The sequence below is a fragment of the Malaclemys terrapin genome, chromosome 3 (assembly GCF_027887155.1).
Source record: "Malaclemys terrapin pileata isolate rMalTer1 chromosome 3, rMalTer1.hap1, whole genome shotgun sequence".
Lineage (NCBI taxonomy): Eukaryota > Metazoa > Chordata > Testudines > Emydidae > Malaclemys > Malaclemys terrapin.
This window is the reverse complement of record NC_071507.1, coordinates 78,715,271-78,741,994: the sequence shown is the minus strand read 5'-3', so window position 1 is coordinate 78,741,994 and position 26,724 is coordinate 78,715,271. Positions and strand designations below refer to the sequence as shown.

General features: G+C 38.4%; 1 protein-coding gene across 11 annotated transcripts in view; it reads right to left on the bottom strand.

The window, feature by feature from the left end:
* Nucleotides 1-26,724, bottom strand: part of SIPA1L2 (signal induced proliferation associated 1 like 2) — a 244,219-nt gene that overhangs the window by 137,193 nt on the left and 80,302 nt on the right. For 9 of the 11 annotated variants that reach the window (XM_054023000.1, XM_054022992.1, XM_054022991.1 and 6 more), the window contains 2 exons: nt 10,736-10,782; nt 777-2,493 (listed from right to left, as the gene is read on the bottom strand). In XM_054023000.1, the coding sequence (XP_053878975.1) occupies nt 777-2,247 (1,471 nt within the window). In that variant the 5' untranslated portion in view covers nt 2,248-2,493; nt 10,736-10,782. The remainder of the gene's footprint in view (nt 1-776; nt 2,494-10,735; nt 10,783-26,724) is intronic. The other 2 variants (XM_054022994.1, XM_054022995.1) reach the window with 2 other exon arrangements.

The window sequence follows — 26,724 nt, the reverse complement described above, 5'->3', positions numbered from 1 at the left end:
TGAGCTGTGTCTATACTAGTGCTTCACTCTGGAAAGCAGTTTAACATTTTTCTAGTGTAGATATACTAAAAGAACAGGGCTGATGGGCTTGGAAGGGAGCACATCCAGCCCTGCTTAGCTGGAAGACAGGCTATTGTAACACAGAGCTTTTGAGGGAGCTGAGAGCAACAGCAATATAGGAGTGGTATATGGAAGAGTCCAATAGCACCTCGAAGAAAAGAAAACACAGGGAAGAACCACAGAGAGACAGATGGAAGAAACTGAAACAAGATAGCTAGACAAAATGCACAGAAACAATAGGAGAAGAGAACAAAAGCCAGACATGGTGATGTATTTTTTTAAAAGTTCATTATGTAATCTGGTGGATGGATGTCAGCTACTGACCTAATTAAAGGTGGTAGTTAACTCGACTGAAAAAGCCTCAAAAATAAAGCCTCCTCTCTAAAATTTTGGGCCCCATCTGTTAAGAGTAGTTTGACAGGAAATCAACATTTTCCCTGTTTTCAGACAAAGAAAACTAAAGCCTTGTACAAGGAAGCCAATTTACAATATACTTTAAATTATACCACACTACTCTGTGACCTTGGACAAGTCACTTAATATTTCTGTACTTCATTTTACTCATTGGATACTACTACTTGCAATCCTCACAGATATACTGAGAGGTTTAATTTTTGTCAAATACTCAGAGTCTTTGGGGGAAATGCTCTCTTTTAAAGGGCTAAATATTAAGCAAATTAAACCCGATACGTACATATCAAGAAGGAGAGACTTACCTTTTCCATAGAAGAACTTTCGGTAATAATACGCTCCAAGATCAATGTGTTCTATAATATAACGTTTAACTTTCTCCCGGTGAATTGACTGATTCTCTCTTGGCACCTCCAGTACAGAAACACCAGCATTCGTGCAGTGGGAACTTAGAGAGGATTCAAAGGAACAACTTTCACCTGAAGCAAAAGATGCAGAGTTTGCCCTGGAAAGTGCAATCCTCCTATCTCCTTCTCCACCAGTTTCATTCCTGAAGTAAGGGCAACTCAGGATTAAGTCATTGCTTTTCCCATCACCCTCATCAGCATCTAGGTTTTCTTTTGAATTGAGGTCCTCTTTACTTCCCAAAGGAGATTCACAGTTTCCAATCTGGCCTGCTGTCATCTGAGTTTGTGATGCGGCTGAAGCCCCAGTGGTTATATTTTTTCTTTTTCCCACATTAACCCTGGTAGCCATTGCTTCATTTATGTTAAATAAAATGCTCTGAACATCATAATGTGCAAAACATTTTTGACAGTTCCAAGGACGAATGTTTCTCTCAAATCTACCATCATCCAGTTCTGAGGAAAATTTGAAAGTTTCATGCTCGCTTTTAACAGTTCTCAGTTTTCTAAACAGAGATGTTTCTACTGCTTCTGATTTCAGTCTCCATTTGAAAGATTTGTCCCTGTCTCTACCAATAAGCAGGGCACTATCCATATAATCCAATCCAGAAATCCTGACAAATTCTCCCCTGGAAATCTGTGTGGCAGCATGAAGACTTGGAGAAATTGTAGGGTCACAGCGGAAAAACTCGGGAAATCCAAATGGAGCAAGAGTTTTATGTTCAAAGTTTTCCACTCGATATCCTCTGAGCATTGCAAAAAAATTCTCACCAGATAAACCTTGCCTGTCAATTGAAGAAGTACTTCCATATTCTCTATGAAGAGCTGCTCCCGTATTTGGGTTAACAGCATTCTGGTCCAACACATCTTCAGCATCAATATCACTAATGGTGACATCACTGTTGCTTCTTTGTCTTATGGGATGAAGTCCCCTCTGGGGCGAATGGACAAAGAGATCTCCTATTGTATATTTGGTCTCTTCAAATTCCAAATCCAACTGCTGTTCTTGTTGCCCATCACTTTGGTCATTTTGTCCATTTGGAATTACTGATCCAACACTCTCATAACTGGTTTGAGGTCTACTTTCCCATACTGCTTTACTTAGTTCCTTAGAGCAATCCTTTTTAGGAGGCCATTCAGATACCCTCGCTCGGACACCCATTTTAGGCATAGCTGGTGTACCATTAGTTTGATTACTTTCATTTTTGCTAGATGTATTTAAAGAAGCAGGAGGACCCACGTTACCATTTAAAGCTTTAAATTTTCTAGCAAAGTAGTCATCGGACTGCATACTTTTTGAAGACTCCTTGAACTTTGAGGACGTTCGGCTGGGTTTGTGCTTATCTTCTTGTGAAGACCTTTGATCGCTCATGTCCACTCAAGGGCAAAGAAGTACCTAGTCTTACCTCCAAGACTGGTACTACTGTTATTACATTATCATCACATATGGAACAGAGAATTGCAAAATAAGACAACTACTGTCTGTATCGGAGCATAATGGTATCAGAGTGACATTTTTGTTAAAAAAATATATCAGAAAAAGAGGTCTTCATAATATTTCCTTCAGTTTAGAAGTGTTCAATCTGATATCAATCCAGGTATATTCCTTGTACCTGTTCTGAAAAAGAAAAATGTGCATTAAAATGATATACATTCAAGAGCAGGAAGTCTACAATGTTACTTGTAAATATAAAACATCCTAAACACCATTAGTGGTCCATATATTCTCAAAGGAACTCAGATACAAACATACTGAGAATATTATAAATTATGTAGTCAGAAAGGTAAAGATAGAAGTATGTTCTGATTTGCACTTCTCAGCAACCAATGAATTAGCCCAGTAATATTCGTAATGCTAAAGATATAGAATATGTAAGATCAATCCACAGATTGTTATTAACGTATGGAAGAACTTATCTATAAACATAAGCCACTACAGTCAACCAATTTAAATCCACTATTAATACATCCCTGCCTAATTAATTTAAATCTGCAATAGATAACAGACCTATTCCATTTGTCTTCTTTTCCTACTTACATCTTGGTATCTTTCTCAATACCGTCCTAATGCATGGAATGCCCTCCTCATCCCAGTTTGCCAAAATGACTCTCCATATTCAAGCATCTCCTGAAAAGTCACTTCTGTGATGCTCATATGAACAGAGTCAACAGTAATAAGGAAATCAGAAGGCATACTCTTCAAGTTACTCTTTACTGTAGGTTTTCCAGTGCAACCTCCTTTTTTGTAGGTCTCTGAAAACGAAAGCACTTTGGGGCAGGGACCGCGCTCAGCCAATATCATCACTCAAAAATGTACTTGTGGGTACATCTGCTAAAAACTAAGGCCTGGTCTATTCTAAAATATTGGGTAGGTTTAATTATGTCAGTGAGAAGTGTGAAAAATCCATGCTCCTGAATAGCGTAGTTAAGCCGACCTAACTTCCTGTGTAGTCAGAGCTAAGTAGATGGAAAAATTCTTCTGTTGACCTAACTACCAACACTCGGGGAGGTGGATTACATACACCAACAGGAGAATGCCCCCATCGACATAGACAGTGTCTACATTGAAGCACTACAGCAGCACAGCTGTGCCACTGTAGCATTTTAAGTGTAGACGAGCCCTCAGCCAATTTCACGGATGATAGGCTGGAAGAATGCATAGGTGATTCTGTCCACTGGTACAAAAGATTCAGTAAAATTTAGTCTGATCAGGAAAAACATTCAGTTGGTGATTAGAGCTGGTTGGAACATTTTCAGTGAAATTTCATTTAATTGAAGCCAAAACACTCGAAACATCATGGAGATGTATCAGTTTCAACCAAGTTTAAAGTACATGCTCTCCCTGGGTCAGTCATCTGGAACAAAAAAACCTCTTCTCAATCAGATAGAGCAGGGACTTGAATCAGGGTTTCCCATATCCCACACCAGTACTCTAACCACCAGGCTATCGAGTCAGATACCTTCCCAAATTGGAAAGCTCAAGCTTCTGTCTGAAATGGACATTTTGACAATTCTGTTTACGAAAAAATGTTTGAAAGGTTTTATTTTTCTTCAAAATGCAGATAAAAACAGTTTCAAAAACTCAAACGTTGCTACAAAACAGAATGGTCTTCCTCCAGCCAGCTCAACTAGTAAATATCTATTAAATTGTGGAACAGTCCTTCCCACAGATGTTATTTAAAACTACGCTGGACAAGAACATAACATAACATATACTGTAAGGAACAATCCTGTGGTGCTAGTGTTTAAAATCTTCTATTCTAAAGGTCTCTTTGGTTGTAATTTCTATTTTATTTCTATATGGCAATATTTCTGTTACATTTACTCTGAATTATAGTACACTTGAGTAATCCTTGAAAGTGAATTACAAGGATGTTGTTCGAAGCAAAAATGTTCCAAACATTTTACAGTTAAATATTCCAGTTGTGTTGCAGAAAATATGTAGTCACTTCAAATTTACAAGTACTAATGAAGACAAGTCTTTGAAAACTAGGTCTTTCTTTGAAGAGGGAGGGTGCGGGGGCACAGAATTTTGAATTTGGGACTTGCCAGTTAGGCAAACAGAGATGATATTGCAAACACTGTAAACCATGCTGGAAAGTAAAAAAGAGTCCCCAGCGGAAACTTAAAGGCAAAACCACTAGGCAGATCTCTAGACAAGGAAGAGAGGAGAACTCCAATTAATTTTTTTTTAAAATGGCAATTCCTTTCATTGTAATGCATCTAGGAAACAGCAGTAAGGTACTGCATGATTTCCTTCTATTTTACTATTTGGAGGATTTACGTTACTTCATTCTTAATCTCACTGCAGAACAGCTGTAACTGAAGCATATTCTCTTTTATATTTCTCTGATTGCTAATCTAAAAGGCTACAGCTACTAGGCTAATGAATGACATGCTGGTTGCTTCCCACAACAACAACAACATGGCAGCCAAGTTGGCAAACGTTAATTCAAACATTGAATTACTAGAACACTAAAATATTTTTCAATTGTTTTAATAGTTTTCAGGATAATCATGTAGAGGAGTGTGCACAGGGTATGCACATCCATCTGCAGCCATGTCCAGTGCTTTTCTCCCATTGCGAAAGATCAGTTTAAGGGTGAGGCAAGATTGAATGTTATCTACTCCCACAGCAGCTTTTTCTTCTTTGGGCAGTAAGAAACAATGTAATGATCTTTCAAGATGTTTCAAATAAGGATGTGCACATTTAGGGCAGTTTTACACAGAGAGGGTAAATTGTACTGAAAGCGTCCTGTAGTTCAGTGAAGTTAGTTGGGTGGAGGTAAGAGGAGGGCAGAGAGGAAAACATTTCTTTCCTACCTATATTACAAAAAGTATTTAAAAATATTATTGGGGGGAAAGATTAAATTTAAGCTTTACAAAAGAACTTTTTTCTTCCATGTCTGGAGGAACACGGGAACCTGAACTCAGGCTTTGCCTGGTATAGCAAGTCTGAAGCCCATTGTATATCAACCTTAGTTAGTTAACAGTGTTTAGAGTGCATAATCAGTCTTGCACTTGAAACTGTTTCCATTTTGCTGCACAGCAGAAAACAGGCCAAAAACATGTTAAGAACATGCTCTTCTTAAGGAACAAAAAAAAGTTGTGTTCCAGCCTAAGACCTTAAACACAATACCTACCTGTAGGTTAAAGCAAAAAAGTTTTGCTTGCCCACAGTGATCAACCAAACTGTTTACATGTTAGTTTGCATGGAGTCTGATTAAAATATTTTTAAAATATGACACACGGGATCTTTAAAAATATTTTTAAAGCATTTTACATTCCTTTGGTAAAAATAAAATGCAAGTAGGAAAATATCTTGTGGTATATCTAACACTTTTGGGAAAAATTACTATTACAGAACTAAAGCACAAGAAAGAGTTTCTGTATGAATTATGGTATCGTGTAAACTACTGACAGTAGCAACTAATAAGTGTTTCTTCATATTCTTCAAAGAGTTTTCTCCAGATGTCAACTAAAGTGATGTTAGAGGATTGGAGGTCCCCCCCCCGCCCCTCAGAGTAAAGCAATCAAATAAGATTAAGACATCCCATCATAACCCTTCTACCTACTTTGCATTTTGCAACTACTTAAATAATATTCCAAAAACAATTTTGCATATCTGGAATGATATGAAACTCCACTTATGCTGTGAAGATTAATTCTATTTTCTTTGAAGTGGCTGTAAATTATGTTTTTCACACTATCTATCCAATTCACACATTAAAAATGGAAAACCATTCATCAAAATCTATTCAACCTAGTTTTTTGAAGGGTATCACAAATATTTTTAAATTGTCATACAAACTAAATATAAATATAAAATGAGAAAAGACTATGCTGTAATAATCCCATTCTTCTCTTTCCCAGCAAGAATTAGGAACGGAGAAATTCCTACATCAGATCAGAGCAACAGGCCATCTATTACAGTATCGTATATCTGACAATGGCCAGTACCAGGTGCTTTAGAGAAAGGTGCAATTTTCCACTACTGTGCATAATTTTGGAATAAACTGCCCCTGGGGAAGCTATTTCCTATGTCCCATAAGTTACTGGTGGTTTAAATACCCTGAAACAAAGCTTTAAATACCTCCCTATATATATAAAAAAAATTAAATGGCTGTCATCCTAGCTCATGTAACTACGTAATTTCTTGTTATACATATAAATGGATAATCCTTTTTTAAACAAGCCTGTTTAGTCTTCCAGGATATCTTGTAGCATTGAGTTCCACTACTTAATTATGTATTACGTAAAAATAGGTATTCCTTAAATCATTTTATATATATATTATCTTTCAATTTCATTAGCTAGTTCCTTGTTATTGTATTATGAGAAAAAAGTAAAGTAGTTGTTCCTATTTACTCTTTCTATAACATCTGTTGCTAACGTCATGTCAACTTTTATTCATCTCCTCTGTAAACTGAACAGTCAAAAATGTTTCAGTCTCTGCTCATATGAAAGTCTTTCCATTTGTCTATTTAGAATAGAAGCTCTTCTGGGCAGGGACAGTCTTTTCGTTATGTTTGTATAATATGCCTAGTACAATAAGGATGGGGTTTCTAGGTGCTTCTGCAATACAAATAATAAAATCATCATCAGATCATGCCTCTCATCTAATTTAGCTAGATCTTTTTTGTATAGTGACCAGAACTGGATGCACCATTTCGGGGAAGGGGTATAATTGATTTGTATAAATTATAATCTTTTCTGTAATTTTTTCATTCCATTCCTTGTACTCCCCCAACAATGTTGGCTTATTTGACTGCCACTACACATTGAGATGTCCAATGATGCCATGATTTGTCACATAGTTTCAATTAATTTAAAACCCAGTAATGTATATTAGTAGTCCAAGTCATTCCTTCCTATGTGCAGTACACCTTGCATTTAACACAACAGAATTTCATCCGCTGTTCATCCATCTTTGTTACATCCCTCTGGTGTTCTCTACAGTCTTCTCTATGCTTCACTCACCTAAACAACTGAGTCACCTGCAAAGTTTACAACCCGCTTTGGTTTTATGTTCTTTTTGACTAGTTTCCTCATTTAAAAAAATAAACACCTTTTTAAAAGCTGAGTGTCACAGTACCCTTGCCCCCCCCCCGACTATGTTAACTATCTATGCCAGCAGTTTGCTTCCACTTTTTCTGCATATGCTCTTCCTTCCTCAAGACATTTCCCAGCACCAGATAAATTTCTTTATGCATGAGGAAGTGATCAGTCTCTATCTCTCTCAATGATCTCAACAACGGAAGTTTCGTTTCTCCATTCCAGCCTTATCCCCTCCTAGCAGATGCGGGACTTCCTTAAATGGAAGACAGAGAGTCAGTTCTGAACTGGGACAATTCTACTATGTCTGTATACATAATTGTCTCCTTCTGCCCTTTTAGTTCAAAAACTAGTAAATGCACCATGGGATCCCATAGTGTTGATGCTCCATGCTCTCCATCACCTGAGAGGCTTTGAGGCCATGCCTCCTGATCCATCTGATATCAACCTACAATAGTTGGAGGAAAGCATACTTCAAAAAGACTTGACCATTGTGGCAATTCTAACATCCTTCCAGTTACACAGAAGGTATGACACAACCCATTCTCAGGGAAACAAATATTTGTGTACACTCATTTTAAAGCAATAGCACATTGTATCCAGTGTTTTTTTTGTTTTGTTTTTTTTTTTTTTTTTTTTTAAAGAACACTTATTCCCTCCTCTGACTTATGAAGCAGTGAACACCTTAAAACTAGTGTGTCGGTCAACCAAGGAGATGCCTAAATTGGCACTGAATTATTAACACTTTATTGGAAACAGCAACATTTGGGGAAAAAACTGCCCTTGTAAGAACCACTTATGAAGGTATATGAACAAATAAGGCAGCCCTTTTAAAAATCTATAGTTGGACTAATGTACATAACCTCTATTTTTAATATAGTACAGTGGTTCTCAACCCATGGGACACTTAAGGCCCAATCACCACACAGCTGCGGCCCATGTAGCATCCTCAGGGTCATACAGATAGTATATATATTGTGTGGATGCAGCCCACATAACACATAAAACACTGCATATGTCTGCCACAATGGTAAATAGGTTGAGAACCACTGATATAGGCTGTGTGTACATTTAGTAGTGAATATTCCATAGATTCATAATTCAGTAATACAGAAGATGCTCTGTTTGAAAAAGGATCAGATGACTAAGAGATTGTATTACCTTCTATGGCATCACTCCCCCTCTCCTACATTTGTTTTTCATCAATTGCTCTTTGCTCTATTTGTTCTCTCTCCACAAAAAAGAATTGGACAAAATAGTCTACGTACATCCCTCAGTTATAACTAATGCTTACACCATTTATTATACTTGCTTTTGTTTGCGTTACAAGACATAACATTTAATAAAACAGATTTCCTCCCCCGCCCCACCCCTAAAAAAATACTTGTTAATATCTTCCTCATCCCTGAACACCCCACACACACTCCTTTAGGTCAAGTTCCTCACTTTTCCCTTTTTTCTCCTCACCTTAATCTTTCAGCTAGAGAGCCATTGCCAAACATGGTCAAAAGATAAAACTGGATGCCTACCCTGCTGTTGTGCTTGTGCCAATCCTCTGCACTAGGGCTGCTGGATGTTATGCAAATAACTTAAGTTCCTTCCACAGAGTTACAAAGACTTCCTTCTGAGCTCAATACAGCAGCTGGTTTGTTAGCCACAGTTTCAGTTCTCTTTAAGGTGGAATGTTTCCAAGTTTCCTGGGGACCTGGATATATGCCCACAAATGGTCCCGTGCCAATAACAGAGCAATGAATAAAAACTGTACTATTGGACTACCTTGTCAAAAGGAGGCTGCTTGGTAACCCTGCCTCATGTCAGCCTTGATAGACAGAAATGAATGATATAAGGGGCCTTTCTGAGATCATTTTGTTGATCAAGAAACTGGAAATCTGCCCCTATTATTAGAGAATTTTATCACCCTAAGAAGAATGCATAATTACTCTTTGTACTATTTATCAAGATTAAAATTCTAGAATTGTGATTCTGAGGCTGTGCTAATCTTAAAAAATGAGAAGTGCAATTTGATAAAATAGGAATATAAATGTGAATAATATTTGAATAATAATATGTGATCTGATGATCAACCAGACATTTGATTTGCATTTGACTGTTTCTACACAGCATTTTGCTATGAGTAGTAAGCGTTCTGGTCAGCTTTCAGTCTTCAGAGTAACACATTTAAAGAGCATAGTGTTGTGTATTTTGCCAGTATAGTTAATGTAGCAGTAATACATTAGCTACTTTACAGCAAATCCATTTTTGGATGCAAGTTTGGCCTGGGACCCATCCTTCTATGACCTATGGAAATAATAGGGTGCAAAGGCAAAGAGGGGAGGGTCTATAAGCTACCTTTCTCCTCAAGGACTCTAAACTAGACAATTCACTGAGTAACATCAAGGTAGCTACAGTGTTAGTGGAAGAATACCTAAACTTTCAACTATTTAAGATAGCAGCACCTGTACAAAAATTGGCACAAGGAAAATATAGAAAACTTAATTTAGTCTTAATTTAGAATACCTTTCTAAATTAAATAATTTTCCATTTGCTTCTTCCCTCATTTGTAAACCACTAATATTAAGAATCATTATATGGATGGAGTTCATCTGCTTCTACTGTTTATTCCTTAAAGCCATAGACCAGATATTTCCAGCTTGGGTTCCTAAATCAAAATGGCCTAGATTTTCAGAGGCACAGTGGAGGGTGTGGGTGCTCATTTAGGTGTTCAAATAGGGATTTAGGTGCCTAACTTTAGCTATCGAAGTTGGAAAATTTTGGCCATACTCCTTTGTGTGATATCACAATCTCAAGAGCAGTTAATTGTGATATCTCAAAGGATTATTATTCCAAATGAGGAATATGCAGGAAGAGCAGATGAACTCCTTTAGCAAGAGCCTGTTTTCATGCAAATGTCCTTAGAAAATGTGATATTTAAGCATAATTGTCTTAAATAGAATGTTTTTCAAGGTTTTCCATGAGGCATCAGTGAATCTTTAAGGCTAACACTAACTATAATTGAGTCACTTATCTGGATTGCAGCTGTGGAAAAAGGACTGAAAACAGTACAATGCACAAATTATGAACCCAGTTCATGAAAAAATGGCTCAAATTATTATACATCAGATTTACAATAAAACTATAACTACAGTGTAAATGGTTACTACTTATATCCATACTTCATCATTAATATGATCCATGATTAATATGCAGATTTAGACAGGAGGCAGAAGAGACATGGGAAGCCCCTCATTTTGATTAATGGAGATACACATGAGTTTCTGTATACTGAGTATTTGTTGTGAACTTACTCATTTGTGCTCTTTCTTCACATGTATAGTCTTTGGTTGTAAGTGAACTGTAAGGGCAGAAAATGAAAAAAAGCTTGCTGAGATAAAAAACTATGATAAAATATCTAAAAAAAAATTCCATTATATTACTGTTACTGTGTTAGATCAAGGCTTGGATTATTTGAAAAAATTATAATTAAGCAATTATGCTAATACACTCTTGGAATGATTCTCCATTTACACTGATGCAAATCAGGAGCAATTCCTTTCATGTCAATGGAGTTACACTACCAGAAAACAGGTGTAAATGAATGGAGAATTAGACCTTATATTTGTACTTCACCGATAGTCTCTTCCACTCACAGTTAAATGCTAGAGACATTTATCTTAAAATAAACATTAAAGCAAAGACACAGTATATAACCTTGAAGCTATACACTTTAACAATAAAATTTTGCCTAATGTAAGTGCAATTTCACAAAAGGTAAAAAAAATAAATAAAGCTTTCTAAGTCATAATCATGTTTCCCTTTGGCCTTGGAAGGAATCCAAGATGGCAATCACAATAACATCTATTGCAGCAGTTTTAGAAGATTTAAAAATAAAAAGCAAAACCATACAAAAACTCCTCATCTTTCCTATTAAACAGACTTATGGACTGGATTCCCCCCCTTCACTTAGGAAATCAAAGATGACAAAGTGATTTAGTGAGCCCCACCTCCCAATTATTATGATCATCATCATTATGTCAAGATGCATTGTAATCAGTTATGAAGCAGACACAAATATAGTTTGCAATTAATCATTTTTTATTTATTTTGGATTTGGAAAGGTAACAAGGTACCGATCCCCAAACTCTTGGCACTTATTGACAGAGGTGCTTTTATACATTTTTTCTTGTCATTTCCCCAGAATAATCAAAGTACAACCTCAATTTGTACTTTGTTTCATCGGGAAATAACGATAAACTTTTCAGCAAGCAAGTGGTATAGTCCCACAATTAACATTTCTACTTTACATTACTATCTTAATTAGCAAAATGCTACATCAATTTAATTAAGAATATTTCAGAAACAGAATAAGGGTGCTAAAGGGACTTTTTTAATTTTAATATTTTTTTAAATTTGCTGAAAGGAAAAAAGTTTATTTTAAATTTCAGAATCAATACTTCAGATTTTTCTTGGACTATTGACACCACTACCCTATTATTTTGCTTCAGCATTTTGATAAATGATACAAGTTTTGGCAGTTGGATATTTTAAGGCTAATCTGCTTTCTAAAACAAAGTAAATCTCCCACTGTTCTTATAGCTCTGTCAAAAATCAGCTCTATCATGCTATCTATGCCAAAGTTTGATTAAACGACCGAAGTTGAAGAGTGGACTGGGATATGACCTCACACAGGCTGGACTACATAGACCTGTAGGGTGAAATCCTGGCTCCATTGAAGCCAATGGCAAAACTCCCATTTACTTCATTTGGGCGATATTTTCATGCGTCAACTTGCAATTCAGTTAGACTATTTTTAGTACATTTATGGAACCACACACACACACACACACACACACAGGATTTACAAGGTAAAGAACAGTATTAAAACAATCATATCCTCAGATCAAGAGATTTTTCTGGGAGAAGGAAGAACAGCTGTGAGTACTAACTGTTTCCTATTAAGCCAGAAGAAGAAAAAGTTGCCCTCCCACCATTTCTCAGATGATTTTAGCCAGCAAGTATTCATTTACCCTGATTCATGAATCAAACTGCAGAAGGAAGTTATTTGCCTATAAGCTGAGTTTTCAATATGAGCAGACAGTGCAGCTTCAGCCGATAGAAGTTTCTAGAAGCAGTGCTTATTGGAGCACTCACGCCCCCTCTAACCCTGCCCCTTCCTTCATGGCTCTGGACATTTGGATAGCAGAACTACAAAAAGACAACATGGCTTGCCGACCACCTTAGTTCCTTCCAGTCCCTCCTTGGGTTCAAAGTTGAAATTAGGACTCCAAGGAAGAAAAGAAGATGGGCAGGGGAGCATGAATGTGCAGAGGTTATTCAAAGAACTGCAGTTACATATAAACAACCTTCATTATTTCTTCTGCACATTTTCCACTCAGGATTTTAGCAAGCACTATTCCTGCCTTCAGAGAATGGGACAAAGAGGCCTACTTAAATGGAAATTGTAATACTGCTTTACCAAATTGTACAGCTCTTCTAGATGCCACATCTGTGACACAGCATTGGTGCCAACTGGCAAAGGACTCACTGCTCTTTACAAGCAACTCCTGTCTCACACAGGACAACCACACTCACCTAATACGCTGCTTTCATGGTATTTATCCATAAAGAGTGGGATGTGAGATCTCTACTGAAAGCTTGTTGCTCATCGATAATGTGAGGTGTGTACAGGTAATATTTAAGGCATAATGTAACTGTATAGAAAATTATGCCCTTTATAAGTCTTGGAGCCAAAGTGAGTCACCAGGGTATCGTGTCTCAGGGACGACTCATTCTAGTGGGAAGGAGCTGTCACCCCTCCCTGGCTAGCCAATTATGCAATGTATTGCTCAGTGGTCCACTGTTGCAACAACTGAGAAAAGTCAATGGAAAATCATCAAAGACAAGCTATAAACGTCAAAACTACGGGATAGCTCAGTGATTTGAGCATTGGCCTGCTAAACCCAGGGTTGTGAGTTCAATCCTTGAGGGGGCTATTTGGGGATTTAGTTGGGGATTGGCCCTGCTTTGAGCAGGGGGTTGGACTAGATGACCTCCTGAGGTCCCTTCCAGCCCTGATAGTCTATGATTCTATAGCTTAACCCCCTTAGAAAGGCATCGGGATACAACTGCCTGCCCTTTATGCTTTTTCCCCATAAGGAGACAATGTCTAGGTTATTTCCTGTACTCCTCTCAGACCTATTGAAATAGGCTACTTCTGTCTTAGCATTCAATATGTGTAGTTTAGCTCCCCAGGGGAGCAAGGCCTACAGAAACATATGGACAACTTATGGCCAAGTTAAAATAGAATCCTGTTACCACCTTGGGGAGAAATTTCAGGTGTGGAGGAAGGATGTCATTTTCTACTGAGTTCTTCAGTGACTACTGGGGCTGACCATGTAACTCTCTGCTCATCTGATTTGTCAGCATATTGTCCTTGCCTGCAAGTTGGAAAGCTAATGGGTAAATTTGGTGTTAGAGCTACAGCTTCTTTGCACAGCTAGCTGAAATGTGCTTACCCAACTGTTCACGTAAAAACTGCTGTACAATTATCTGTAACTGCTTGAACTTAGGATGACCAGATAGACAGTGTGAAAAATCGGGACGGGGATGGGGAGTAATAGGTACCTATAAAAGAAAAGCAAGCCAAACAATTGTGTATGTGTGTGTGTCTAAGGAGAAATAACAGGGCAAGAGGTGAACCTCTTGAACCCAGGTTTCTTTATCTTAGGTTTTGATGTATCAGAACAAAGGACCCATGCCAAGGTGCTAAAATACTTAGGTAGTTTTTTCTTGTTTTTTGACTAGCTAAACCTCACCAAAATAGGGTGGTGGCATAAAGAACAAATCAGGGTTCTGAAAATTTGGGGATCTGGTAATCTGTGAGCTTCCTAGTTTATCTGCTATCACAATTGGAAAGAACTGAGGTGGTTTTCATGACATGCCCACTTTTATAACCTCACCCTCCAGATGTTCAGGGCCTCAAGGAGAAGACAAGAGGCATACGAGTGCTCCAATGAGCACAGCTAGTAGAAGATTCCACTGATCCAAACTGCACCATTGGCACATCACAAAAGTCAGAATGTGCAGAAGCCACTCAAATAAAAATGCTTTGTCATTAACTTGCAAATTAACAAGTTAAAGGTAAGCATACATACATACAAAAAACATAGCCTAAAATTACATTTTGGTAAATTCACCACACAGGGCAGAGGTAAGAGTGATTGGATGCCTTCACCTTGCATTTCCATAGCTTAACAAAATTGAATTTCTTTTAGGTTTAACATTAACTCCAAATTTTCTGGGTTTGCAACATTTGTTTGGGGGATAATTACAACATCCCTTTAATGTTTTACCCTTAAGTTACTGATATGTACTCAGTCTTAACTCCAGTTTAATATAGTTTTTCTCTGGGAATAGAGTATATTTAGAACAATAAACACAAAGTGAACTTTCCTACTGAATATCAAATGATGATGAACCAAAATAAACAGAAGGTAAATGTCTTATAGCACTTTACATCTTCAAAGTGGTTCAAAGCGCCTTACAAAGCAGGACACAGTGTTCTGTGAAGGGCAGCAAAACAAATGCCCTCACCATTAGTGTGGACCTCATCCCAACCATTAGAACCGATTTCATTAAGACAGGTAGAATTAGCCAGAACACTAGAGTTATCCCCTGCTCTGCAAGAAAAGCAAGGTGTCAGCCACAATTGCATTTGTACTGCCTGTAATACACCCCCAAAGTAGAGATGTTCAGTGAAATAGTTTTTCAAGTCAAATCTGCAGCCAAAGTTTAGAGAGATAAACAGGGGACTTGTGTACTATAGAAATAGTGTACTCAGCAACTTTGGAGGTTGGTTGAGGAAAGGAAGTATCTTGCATAGCTTTTAAGCTGTCCTCTTTGAGTGATTCAAGTACCATATTAACTGGCTCTGGAGAGAGCAAATTCCCCTTGGCCTGAAGACTTGGCCTGACAATAAGTCTTTGAGGGGATAAAAGGGAAAGTGTGTGCATTTGGAAGAGGGGACTATCAAAAGAAATTCAGCAGCATTCAGTAACTAGTGGGTATATTCTCACTAGACGGATATTTAAATTTCCCGTTTGTTGAAATAGCAACTCCTTGCATAGAAATAAAAACAAACTTCTCACTTTGAAATTATATGGACTAAAGAATGTTATTTTTAAAAAGCTGAATATGCATAACATAATACAGCCCTTCCACTGGTTTTGGAGAAATAAAAGGCAATCCAGAAATGTAAAATATAAGATAATGATGCAGATTTCAATTTATAAAAACATATAAAAGAGCACACTACCCTCTCAAAAAGTTATTCACATCAGAAGTCATTATTTTAGCTGGCTTTCTAGGTCAATGCACAAAGTAGTTATTTAAATTGCAACAGAGAAAACAATATGCACAACAGCAGATACAGAGAACAAATTAAGAGCAGAGAGTATTAAGAGTCATATCCAGTTTAACAAAAGACTAAGTTGTCTGCATTCTCAGGTACATATTCAAATTGTAAATAAGAGTAACCTCTGGATTTCATCATTGTTCCTTTATTATTTCTAATTTATCCTTTCATCAATATTTCTGAAGACAGGATTGTAATCCTACACAAAAGACGACAAAAATGTCTACCATTACCCATGTCTTGGGGGGAGAGAAGGAGGGAGATTGTCTGACCAGACAAACATGGAAAAGACAAACCCTGGGATCCTGAAGGTTAAAAGGAAGGTCAAGAATAGCATCTCTGCTACTTACCGACACCCCCCGTTTCTCCAACACGCCAAAGCTTTTACTGTAGTATGATATTCTGGTCCTCCTCCACGCTGGCAATACCTCCCAACTTAGTCATCCATAAATGTTATTAGCACATTCCCAATCAATACAAATATGACTAATTTAAAATGGCAGAATGAATATTTAAACCTCCTGAATTAATTTAGAGCCTTTCAACACACTTTAATATGGAACAAATGTGCACCTAATTCCATCTAGCACAAACATTAAGCCTGGGTTTCTTAACTAAGGTTCCATTGGGGGTAGGGAAGAGTAAAAATCATATAGTGTATATTATAGTATATATATTCCTATATAGCCCGTTCTGTAAAGAAAGCTAGGCCATTTTTCAAAATTTCTTTCTCCATCAGTTATCATAGACCTCATAAACGCTACAGTTTATTTCACAGCGTTGACTGGCCTGACTTCATTGTGTATCAAAAGTCTTCTTTAGTAGTACAAGCATGACAGTTATTGCACAATTCTCCTTATTTATTTTATGACTGTTGCTTGTGATATAAAAGTAATTTCGCAGCCTATGTTATGACTATAGTGAAATATTTTTCCATTGCATATCAGGGTTTACATCATTTATTTGTGGGGGGACGGTGTTAAACTGGCAGAACTGCAGGTCTCACCTTGAAGACAGAGTGCGTGTAGTGCTAAGAAACAATTCTGCAAAGCAAGCATATTTGATAATTTAAACTTTTTCAAATGTGCCCACAATTCGTAATTACTGGAATGACTGGCTTAGGATGAGATCTGAAAAGCAAATTACATACTCCAATTCCAGCTCCTTTCTGTTCCAATTCTTATCTTCCTCCTTCTTCCCCACTGGAGGTTTCATCCCAATCCTCTCCTCTCCCCATTACTACTACAGGTAGTCTCTTTATCCAATACATGCACACACACACCCCTTCTATTCTAATGCAGACTCCCTTCTGAGCTCATCTCTAACTTTCTACCTCTCCACCTGCAAGGTTTTTCCAAATCCCAACACCTTCCTCTAACAAAAATGGATGTTCCTGCAGATGCTTATCTCAGCAGGGTCCAGAGGCATTCCCTAGTCTAATGTTTCCCACACTTAAAAGCTAAACCCCTGCCCCCCATCAGAAAAATGTAACCATTCTCACCCCCGATAGGTCCTAAATGTGTTACTAAAGCCTTATGCATGCTCTGACTTGTCTTTTGAGCTTCTCCCCCTTTGACACACACACATTTTAAGAAATATCTGTGTAGATTTCATAATATACTTCCTCTTGATTCTTAAAATGTCCTGGATCAGCAAATCATTGAAATTTATATTGACATTTAAAGTATCATTGCCATCTGAATTCACAGTCATTGAAATGAATGGGGCAGTTCACAGCTCAGAACTATTGTTTCTGGCTCTCTGCAAACAAACATCATATCATTGATCACATTCCCTCCAATTTGAGTATTTTCTTTCTTTGTAACTATAGCAGCTAGAGTTTCAGCTTTCACTTTAATAATAAAGTAAGACTCTGGCGGACAACTTAGAGGTCTGACTAGCTTTGCTTTACCATCCAGCTTCCCCTTTAAACACCCCAGTGGAGTGTGGCCCACACTTTGAGAAACAATGCCCTAAACCCTGATGTGGTCACCCCAGATATTACAACTTTTACATGGATAGAGAAGACCAAACACTTGCCTTAGGGCTTGTATTCCACAAAAACGGTTCCAAAACATGATCAAAGTAATACAGAACACTTGTTAGAAGCCAATAGAGACCTCGGAGATTAATAGGTTGATTCATACAGTGACCCTGCTCTTATGAAACATTGTATAATGGGGACCTGCCTTGAGTTCCTGAATCTTCTGTGCCTTTCCTAACGTAATGGCTACTAAAAAGACAGTTTTCATGAACGGGTAGCAAATGGAACAAGTTGCTGAGGGCTCAAAGGGGACCTGTCCATCCTGTTAACAGTATATTGAGGTCAAGAGGGAATTGAGTCCTGAACTGTGGGGAAAAACATGACTAATGCGTTTAAGGAATCTAGCCACTGTGGGGTGAAAAAACAGTGTGGCCCATTGGTAGGAAAGTGATTGCTGCTAGATGGACCCTTATGCAGCCGACAAAGTCCAGATTGTTGTAGCTCTAGTAAATGAGTGCTGAAATGAGCGTTGTCAGGGGACACAGCTAGTGCAAAGCTGCCCAAATAGAAAACCTTTTCCACTTCACTTCATAAGTCTATGTAGTTGAGGCTTTCCTGCTTTGCAACAGAAAGTTCTGAGCTTCAACTGAAGACCTTCTTTTGTAGGATTTCAGTCAGCCAGCATTCAGGCTGTCAGATAGGAGGAGGCTGGGTCCAGGTTTAGGATCTGGCTGTTCTGAAAGACTATGCCGGGGCTGCACTGAAACATTCATTAGATCCAAATATTAGAACTGCTTGGCCTATACTGGGGTTATCATCATCAGTTTTGTGTCTTGCCTCAATTTCCTCAGGACCCTCAGTATCATGGGCAATCAGGAGAAAGGCCTGCAACACCACCAGTGTCCAAAGGATGGAAAAGATGTCCATCAGGGAGCTTTGTTGAGGCAAAAGAGGCACCTAGTGTGCCCATAAATGAGCAGGACAGCAGCCTCATAAGAAGGCCAAACTTTAAATGCTGGGGACTCTGACTCCACGATAGTGGGTTGAGTCTAAGTACCAAGGATATCATCATAGGTTTATTGTTAGTGTTGTATCTGTTAGTTAGCCCGTTCGTTTATAAGCCGACCCCCCAAGATGGTTGGGTAAAAATAGCAAAAACTGTATGACCCTTTCATAAGCCGACCCTATATTGGCAGGGATTGGCAAACTTTGGCTCCTGGCCATCACGGTAAGCCACTGGCCGGTCAGGACGTTTTGTTTACTTGGAGCATCTGCAGGCATGGAGCTCCTCAGCTCCTTGTGGCCGCAGTTCGCCGTTCCACTGCAGTCACAGGGAGCTGAGGGGCTCCATGCCTGAAGACACTCTAGGTAAACAAAATGACAATGTATTAGATATTCAATTTAATGATTCCATAGAGTTTAAAATCATCAAATTTTGGTGTAGACCCATTTATAAGCCGACCCCCGCTCTTCCATGCGTCACTTTTTTATGAAAAAATTCGGCTTATGAACGAATACATACGGTAGTTGTGCTTTTTTGCCAACTACACTAACACTAACTAGCCTAACAAGAAATCACACAATGTGCAGAGGTTCCATGTTGCTTCCACAGGCTGTAAGAAGGAACTGAGGGATGGAAGGACCTGCTCCACCCTTTAAACCTTTGAGTACGGCAAGCGTGAAAGTGCATCTCAGGTCCAGGCACAGCCCCAACAGACACTGCCAGCCAAAAGGAATATGATCTTGCATGTGTGGGGCACATGCACATGAAGAGTAGAATCCATGTAAATAATCCCTTGAAGAGCCATCAAATAGGTTATGCTATGGGTAACTGTAGTGAGACTGAGTGGCCTCCCTCCCCACAGGAGAGCGAGAGACCATTACACTCCCCTTGGAGGGTGGAGCCTAGATCGCCCCGCCTGCCTCACCGGAAGTACCTGGCCAGAACCAGAAGTATAAAAGGTAGGCCCTGCGGCACAGTTGGGGGAGAACATGTGGAGCAGAAGGACGCTTCACCTGTTCGGCAGTGTCCCAGAGGGGAACCTACACCTGGCTGGTCCCAGTAAAACCGGCTGTGGCTCAGTCGGCATGTTGCAGCTGGATCCCAGCTGACGCAGGGGATCCTGCCACTCCTCCTTTCCTCCCCCTACCCCCCAGGGAGGCCAACTCCCTACACTTCCCTGAGAAGCTCCTGCACTGGAGAAGAAGCCACCCTTACCAGCCCCCTTATACACTGTCTGCTGGCCATACAGCAACATCTAAAGCCAGCCCTGGGGCTGTTTTGTTGCTGGCTGCCTGAGCCTCCTCAAGCCCGGGCCCCAGCTCAGTTATAGACTCTGTTTAAGGGCTGGCAGCTTGAGCTGTCCAAGCCCAGGCTAAAGCCTGACCATGACTGTTGGTCGCCCAGCCCTATTGTGGGCTCGACTATCCTGCGGACTCTGGTCCTGGCCAGACAGGACCAGACTGAGTGGCTTCCCTCCCCACGGAAGAGCAAGGGACCATTACAGTAACATCTGTATCTGTGCTTAACGTTTTGGCAAAAGTGTGAACCCCTGAATTATTTCATTAATTTGCTCTGTTGTGTTTAGGTATTCTAGAGGATATGGCAGTTTAAACTGTGCTAATGGTGTGATTGCACTAAAATAAGTTTCAGTTGACTTAAAATCCAATTTTTCCTAAGTAAAAGCATTAAAATGGTTTAATATAATATGGAAATTATGAATCTGGATGTCTGTAAATAAATGTTTTCAGATCATGTATCAAATTAATTTAAAAATACCATCACAGAATTTCATAGCGTATATGTATTTCAAAAGTAGCATTTAAGTGCTGCACCACTATGTATCTTTAGTAAAAGAGTACAAAAATCACCTACATTAACCTAAACACAGTATTTTGGTGATGCTGCAGAATAACTGATGTGGTTATTGCACTGGTATCCAAACTAATTAGTATGGACTACAGCCAGTTTATAGTAGTAAAAACACTTCTTATGTACCATATAAGTTCAGACTGAAGAGGAAAAGTAGATAACATATCTGACTGATGTAAATTCTAATTACAGTACATGATAACAGGTGGATTGTTCAAAACCTTGCTCATCAAGTTATGGAAAAGATAGAAGCAAACAGAGTATTTCTATTTCCTCCACCAAATGTCCTATCTTGACGTGCACTATGCATCCTTTTCTTTAGCAGTAGCTTACACTTTCCGAGATACTAAAATGAGCACAAAACAAAGTTTGTCATTTGGCAACAGGACAGCTCTGACCAATGTAAAGTTCTACATTACTACAAGTATCATTTAGAACTAGGATTTCAAACAAAAATAAGCTTTGAAAAAGAGAAAGATAAAACCTCATACCTCTTGATTTTTTTCTGAAAACTGCTTTAGTTTAACCCTGCTCCTTATTGACTAGTGGGAATTGTGAGGTAATTGAAATTGAAATTGAAATATCACTGACCAATTTTTTATAGCCTACAAAAAGAAAGCAGTCCTGTGGTTTCAGATGTAAGCAAGTAATGGTTTGTATATAATTTTGCTTCAGTTGAAAGAAAGCTATCATTTCATTTAAAAAAGGAGTTCATAATGTTGAGTAAGCTCAAAAATCTCTGCTTTTTTAAAATGGGCTCTTTTCTCTTCCCCCACACCTTACAAAGTATGTTTGAAACAGAAACAAATATAGCGAGAAAAATATATATCCGGAAACTGTAGGTGACTAATACACATTAATTTAGTTTGAGTTCTAATTTACTAGAAGCCTATGGTCTTGCTCTTATATATTAAGTGTACAGTGCAATGTTACAGAGCTGACTTCACAAGATACATGGAATTTCTTGTGTTTCCTGCTATTACGAAATAATTCAGTAAAGTTCGCTTTGGGACAATGTGTAATCAGTTACTTAACTTCAAATCCTTTTAAACAAAAACAAAACAAGGGGAACTAAGGAACAGAGGATTCCTAATGAAATATAGAGCTTTTCATTTTTCTATAATCAGTTCAAATCCTGCCCAGGTAGGTAGAAGCCAAAAGTTACCACCCTCCATATAGTGGACATTTGGTAGTTTATCTCAAATCGACACATCTGATTAATGTTCATAACCAAACCTATAAGGTGTTGTATTAACATATTACAGGTAATAAAGTTCTGCATAAAATATTACTCCTGTGCTAAGGTCTTTATAACTTTTGATAAAAAAAACAAATGGTTATCTTCCTCTTCATGATTCTTCAGTTCTGGAGAGTTGCAATATGCTACCGCAAAGAATATGTCAAAAAACTCCTTTAGAGTGTCATGCTAGGAATGTATGCTACACATTTTCACTTTTAAATAGGGAAAATAACTATCGACAGAATTACAGCATGGAAATAACATCTTTTAAAAATTCCCAGCTGGAACAGCTTATAACCATGCTAAATTGAACAAAAGGCTTAACTCTCTCTATATATATTATCAGTCATAACCTTGATCACTATGAGTGGAGATAAGGAAGGTATGTTCAACGTCATATTATGTCATTCAAAAAGGGACACTAAATAAAAAAAACTTCCACCACCTTCCTTTGATCCTTGGTGGTAGTGATGGATTAAACCAGCCTTTAAAAGGGCTACAACATAGGATAAATTTCATTTTATTAGGTTGGGATTTCTCCCACTCCCCATCTGCTCTTTTGCACCCCACAAAAACCCTGTGCCAGGTGCGTTTGCAATCACAGGCTATTGCATATACATTGCATCCTCTCTCCACCCTACTTCTGTTATTGTGAATTGGCAGAAGATAGAAATTTGAAAAAAATCTTGCTCTAAGATTTATTTAAATATTTAAATAAATTGCCTGCCCAGTGAAACTGACTGGGGAGGAACAGTAAAGAATGGCCTAAATGAACAGATGTGCCTTCAAATGAAAATAAAGCCAGAAAGGTGTCATTTTGATAGCTTTGAACATTTTCCTTTAAAGACCTGTCTGAGTAACATCCATACTGATATGAAATAATACTGCTAAGAAGTATGAATAAAGAAGCTATTGTCCAGTGCTGGTGTACATCAGGCAATAACAACAAAGATTCATGTTAATCAAGTAAGTGCTGGCTTGTTCTCAACTTGGGACAATATGCTCTTTATTACTGACAATATAACCTCCAACCCAAGGCAACTCAGACAGAATTTTAACTTATTTTATCAGGCTCTGATCCCTATGTAAATTAAAGTGTTCAAACATAAGGGTGTGATTATCAGAGCCAAACAGTTCATGCACTGGCATAATAATTCACTGTGTATTTAACTAAGGGTACTGTGAAAGAAATCTCCCTCGGAATCTGATGATAGCACTTGATCTAGCATATCTTTGGGCAGCCAAAAACAAACAAACTGGGCATCATTTAAACAGACTGTACATTTATAGAAATGTTTTTACCTAGTGCCAATGCATATTCTCCTTTAGTGATGTATATTTGTAATACAGAACATTTCTGTCAAAAACAGCTTAGAAAGGGACAGTTCATTGAGTTATTGATTGTTATAAAAATTTAAGGGAAAACAAATTTAAAAGACAGTACAACTGGAGGACATTTCCTCCTTCCCTTCCCCCTATAATCACCTGCCCAATCAACAAACAAATCCACAGACTTCACCAAAAATTAAGACATCATTAAGCAAATGCAATTTACTAGAGATTTTAGATAAGTGGTTTCCCATATGCCAAATTCAAATGGTGCATAAGCAGGTGCAACTTGTCTCCAACAGAGCTGCATCTGTTTACACTAGATCTAAATTATTAGAGTGCCAACACTGAGGCTATGCCTACACTACGCATCTTATAGCGTCCCGCTGTAAGGTAGGCAGTGTAGCCACTCTGTCAGATTTCCTATCTATAAATAAATGTGTTATATCCTAGAGAACAAAAGTTGGCTCCTTAAAGGGTAAATGCTGATTGTCTAGGACTTGATTCACAAAATTAAAAGGCTGTCTATGTCCTCCAGCAGACAGTGTTTGGCTACATTGGCAATTGTGGCGGGGGCAGCGGGGGGCGCAACACTATAGAGATTTAGATTAATAAATTACAGTTGACTACTTTGGGGATGAGGAAAAGCAAGACCCAGAATCGTGCCAGCCAGCTTAAAGAAGGTTGCACAATTTACCAAGTGTTTCATTTGCTGATCTGCTCTTATTTCCGCTTCAAAATATCATTTCTTTATTGAGAAAACAAGCAGGCCACCAACCCCCCCAGACTGCTATGGTTGCATGTAACATCGTTCTATCAGAACGGTAACCAGCCCTGCAAATATTTAGACATGAGGATGCAGTAGTGCAAAGTCACATTTACAATAGAAATAATGCGCATAAATTGTATGCATTCAAGCAATTTATTGTAACTCCCTAAAACTTTCCATTAACAAATTAAGGGATCACACACTTTGTTGCATGGGATGCAATCCTATGCTCTGGGTATCCCTAAACCTGACTGCCAGAAGCTGGGACTGGACGATGGGATGGATCACTTGATAAAATTGCCCTATTCTATTCATCTGGCATTGGCTACTGATGATAGTATAGTGAACTAGATGGACCATTGATCTGACCCAGTAAGGCCAGTTTCTGTTCTTATATAATTGAGCTCACTACTCACAATACCAGGTCTTTGTAGCCCTCCAGTCTCCCCACTCAAGCTCCCTGTGCACTATCGTTCCATTCCTCACTTTTTCAGGGACTCACTGCAACTCCCCCAACCCTTTTCCTTATGCCAGGGGCCCCGTGTACGCTCCCTTTGCCCTGCCTCTGCCATCCTTATCCTCCTTTCTTCTCTCTCTTTTAGAGTGTCAGTCTTTGTAGGGCTTTTCTACACATGAAGTTATTCAGGAACAGCTAGCCCTGAATAACAGAACTCCATGTGTGGATAAGCCCTTAAACCGTACTGGAATGATGGGAAGAGCTAAAATGTGGGGTATTCTATTGGAATATGTTTTTGGCTGCAATAAAGTTAGAGATGGTTGAAACTGCTGACTCTGCTAATCAAATGTTGGGGCTTTGTATGTTCCCCATTTCCCCCTTATTGCTTTTGTGCCAAAAAAGCAATAAGTTTTTGACCACTGATTCCTAGAATATTTCCTAAAATTTTGGATGCAGCATTCAATGGTTATCACATTACAGCCAAACAGAGAATTTCAATGCAAGGCCTCACAAGCTTGGCCAACTATAATGTACTTTGTTCTCTTGGTTTGTGTTACTTCCTTTTCCTTTCTTTTATTCCACATTTTTCTTTTATTGTATATTTTGGTATACTTCCCCCCATTGTCTTTGCAGTATCTGTTTTTCCTTGGACTAACTTTTCCATTTAATATTTTGACATTTGAAATCCGTTTTACTCTGAGATCATTCCTCTTTGTTCTTGAATCTTATCCAACATGCTTATTTCTGATTCTGCCTCATTCTTCACTTTAAGTCCCAGCTACTTTTCTCTTTCAGTGTTCTCTCCTCTAAGTCCCTGCTTTTCCTCCACTCCCTTCTTCTCTATATTTCCTTTTTTAACTTTCTCTCCCTCTGTTCTTTCCTTTCTTCCCCAATATTCCCTTACAATAGTACCCATGAATCCTTTCTATTTTGTACAGGTTCTTATACTGTAGCATCCAAGCACCTTCCAATAGCATATTAAGCAACATGACTAGCATCTGCCACATGAGGTTCTTTCCTGGGAAGATGGATAGGGGGAGAATAAGGCGTCAAGGGATAGGGAAGTTGTGTGAATCTTAAAAAAAAAAAAAAAAGTATGCTGTGTTACACGTTTATTTTATTTTTCTTTCAGAATAAAAAAGGGCCCATACACAGAGCTGTACTTCAATCCCTCTACCGCTCTTCAAAAGCCTGATGTAACAAACAGGCCCTGCAACGTGTCCTGAAAGTGGACAAATCTTGGCTATTCTAAACAAGAACCAGTAGGGTGCTTCAGAGTTGCTGGGCCGTTATGGAGAACACCCTGCCAGCCACACCGCGCTCTATTACTTCGCAAAAGTGGTTGCAGCTATTAGCCCTGCTACTATTCCAAAGGGATAGTAGCACAGTAGGAAAAGGGAAAAACGCATACCACCACCATTTTGGATCCTGTATCTGACAAAAATCGTTAATATGGATTTGGCAACTTCAAATGGCATTTGCACTTCAAACGTTACCATCTGGATAAACTAGGGAGATCTGTTAACATGGGAAATATGGAGTGTGTATTGGCTCTGGGGCAGTATTTCACTACTTTTTATGTAGAATTACCAAAGTGGAATGCACTTAACTTTTAAGCCCCTACTCTGGAGTAGAAATTAAATGGGAATATTTAGTCTTAGCTTTTAAAGATTTCAGGACTTCTGAAACAATTATTAGGATGGCAAAACTGGTTGAATCATCTTTGAGTTCAGACATTCAGATATTACTGTGTGAAAAGCTTACATATCAAAGCCCCGATGTAAGCTGAGCAAGTGTAATGTATGTCTGGGGCAAAATGATAAAATCCATATCAAGGGAATAACTTAATTAAGTATTCATGATCAAAGTAGTTTAGGAATTCAAGAACTCATCTTCAAGATGAAATGTGGATTCTTTATTACTTAGGCATATCTTACTGGAAAATTGAGTTTACTAAAGAAACAATGCTCTAACTGGAATTCTCTTTTCCTTATTGAAGCATTTGAAAATGGCTTGGAGCAATAGAGAGCAAACTATTGTTCCATTCAGGACAATTCCTCCAGTCATTAAAGGAAAATGTGACTATATCTGCAAGTATATAACAAGGAATAGCAAGCCAGATTCAAACTGGGGGTCTCCTTTGCAGAAAGGTACGCCCAAAATGCTGCCTTTCAGGTAATAAACCTAGCCTTACCATTTTTTGCTGATTTAACAATCACATTTGAGATTAAGA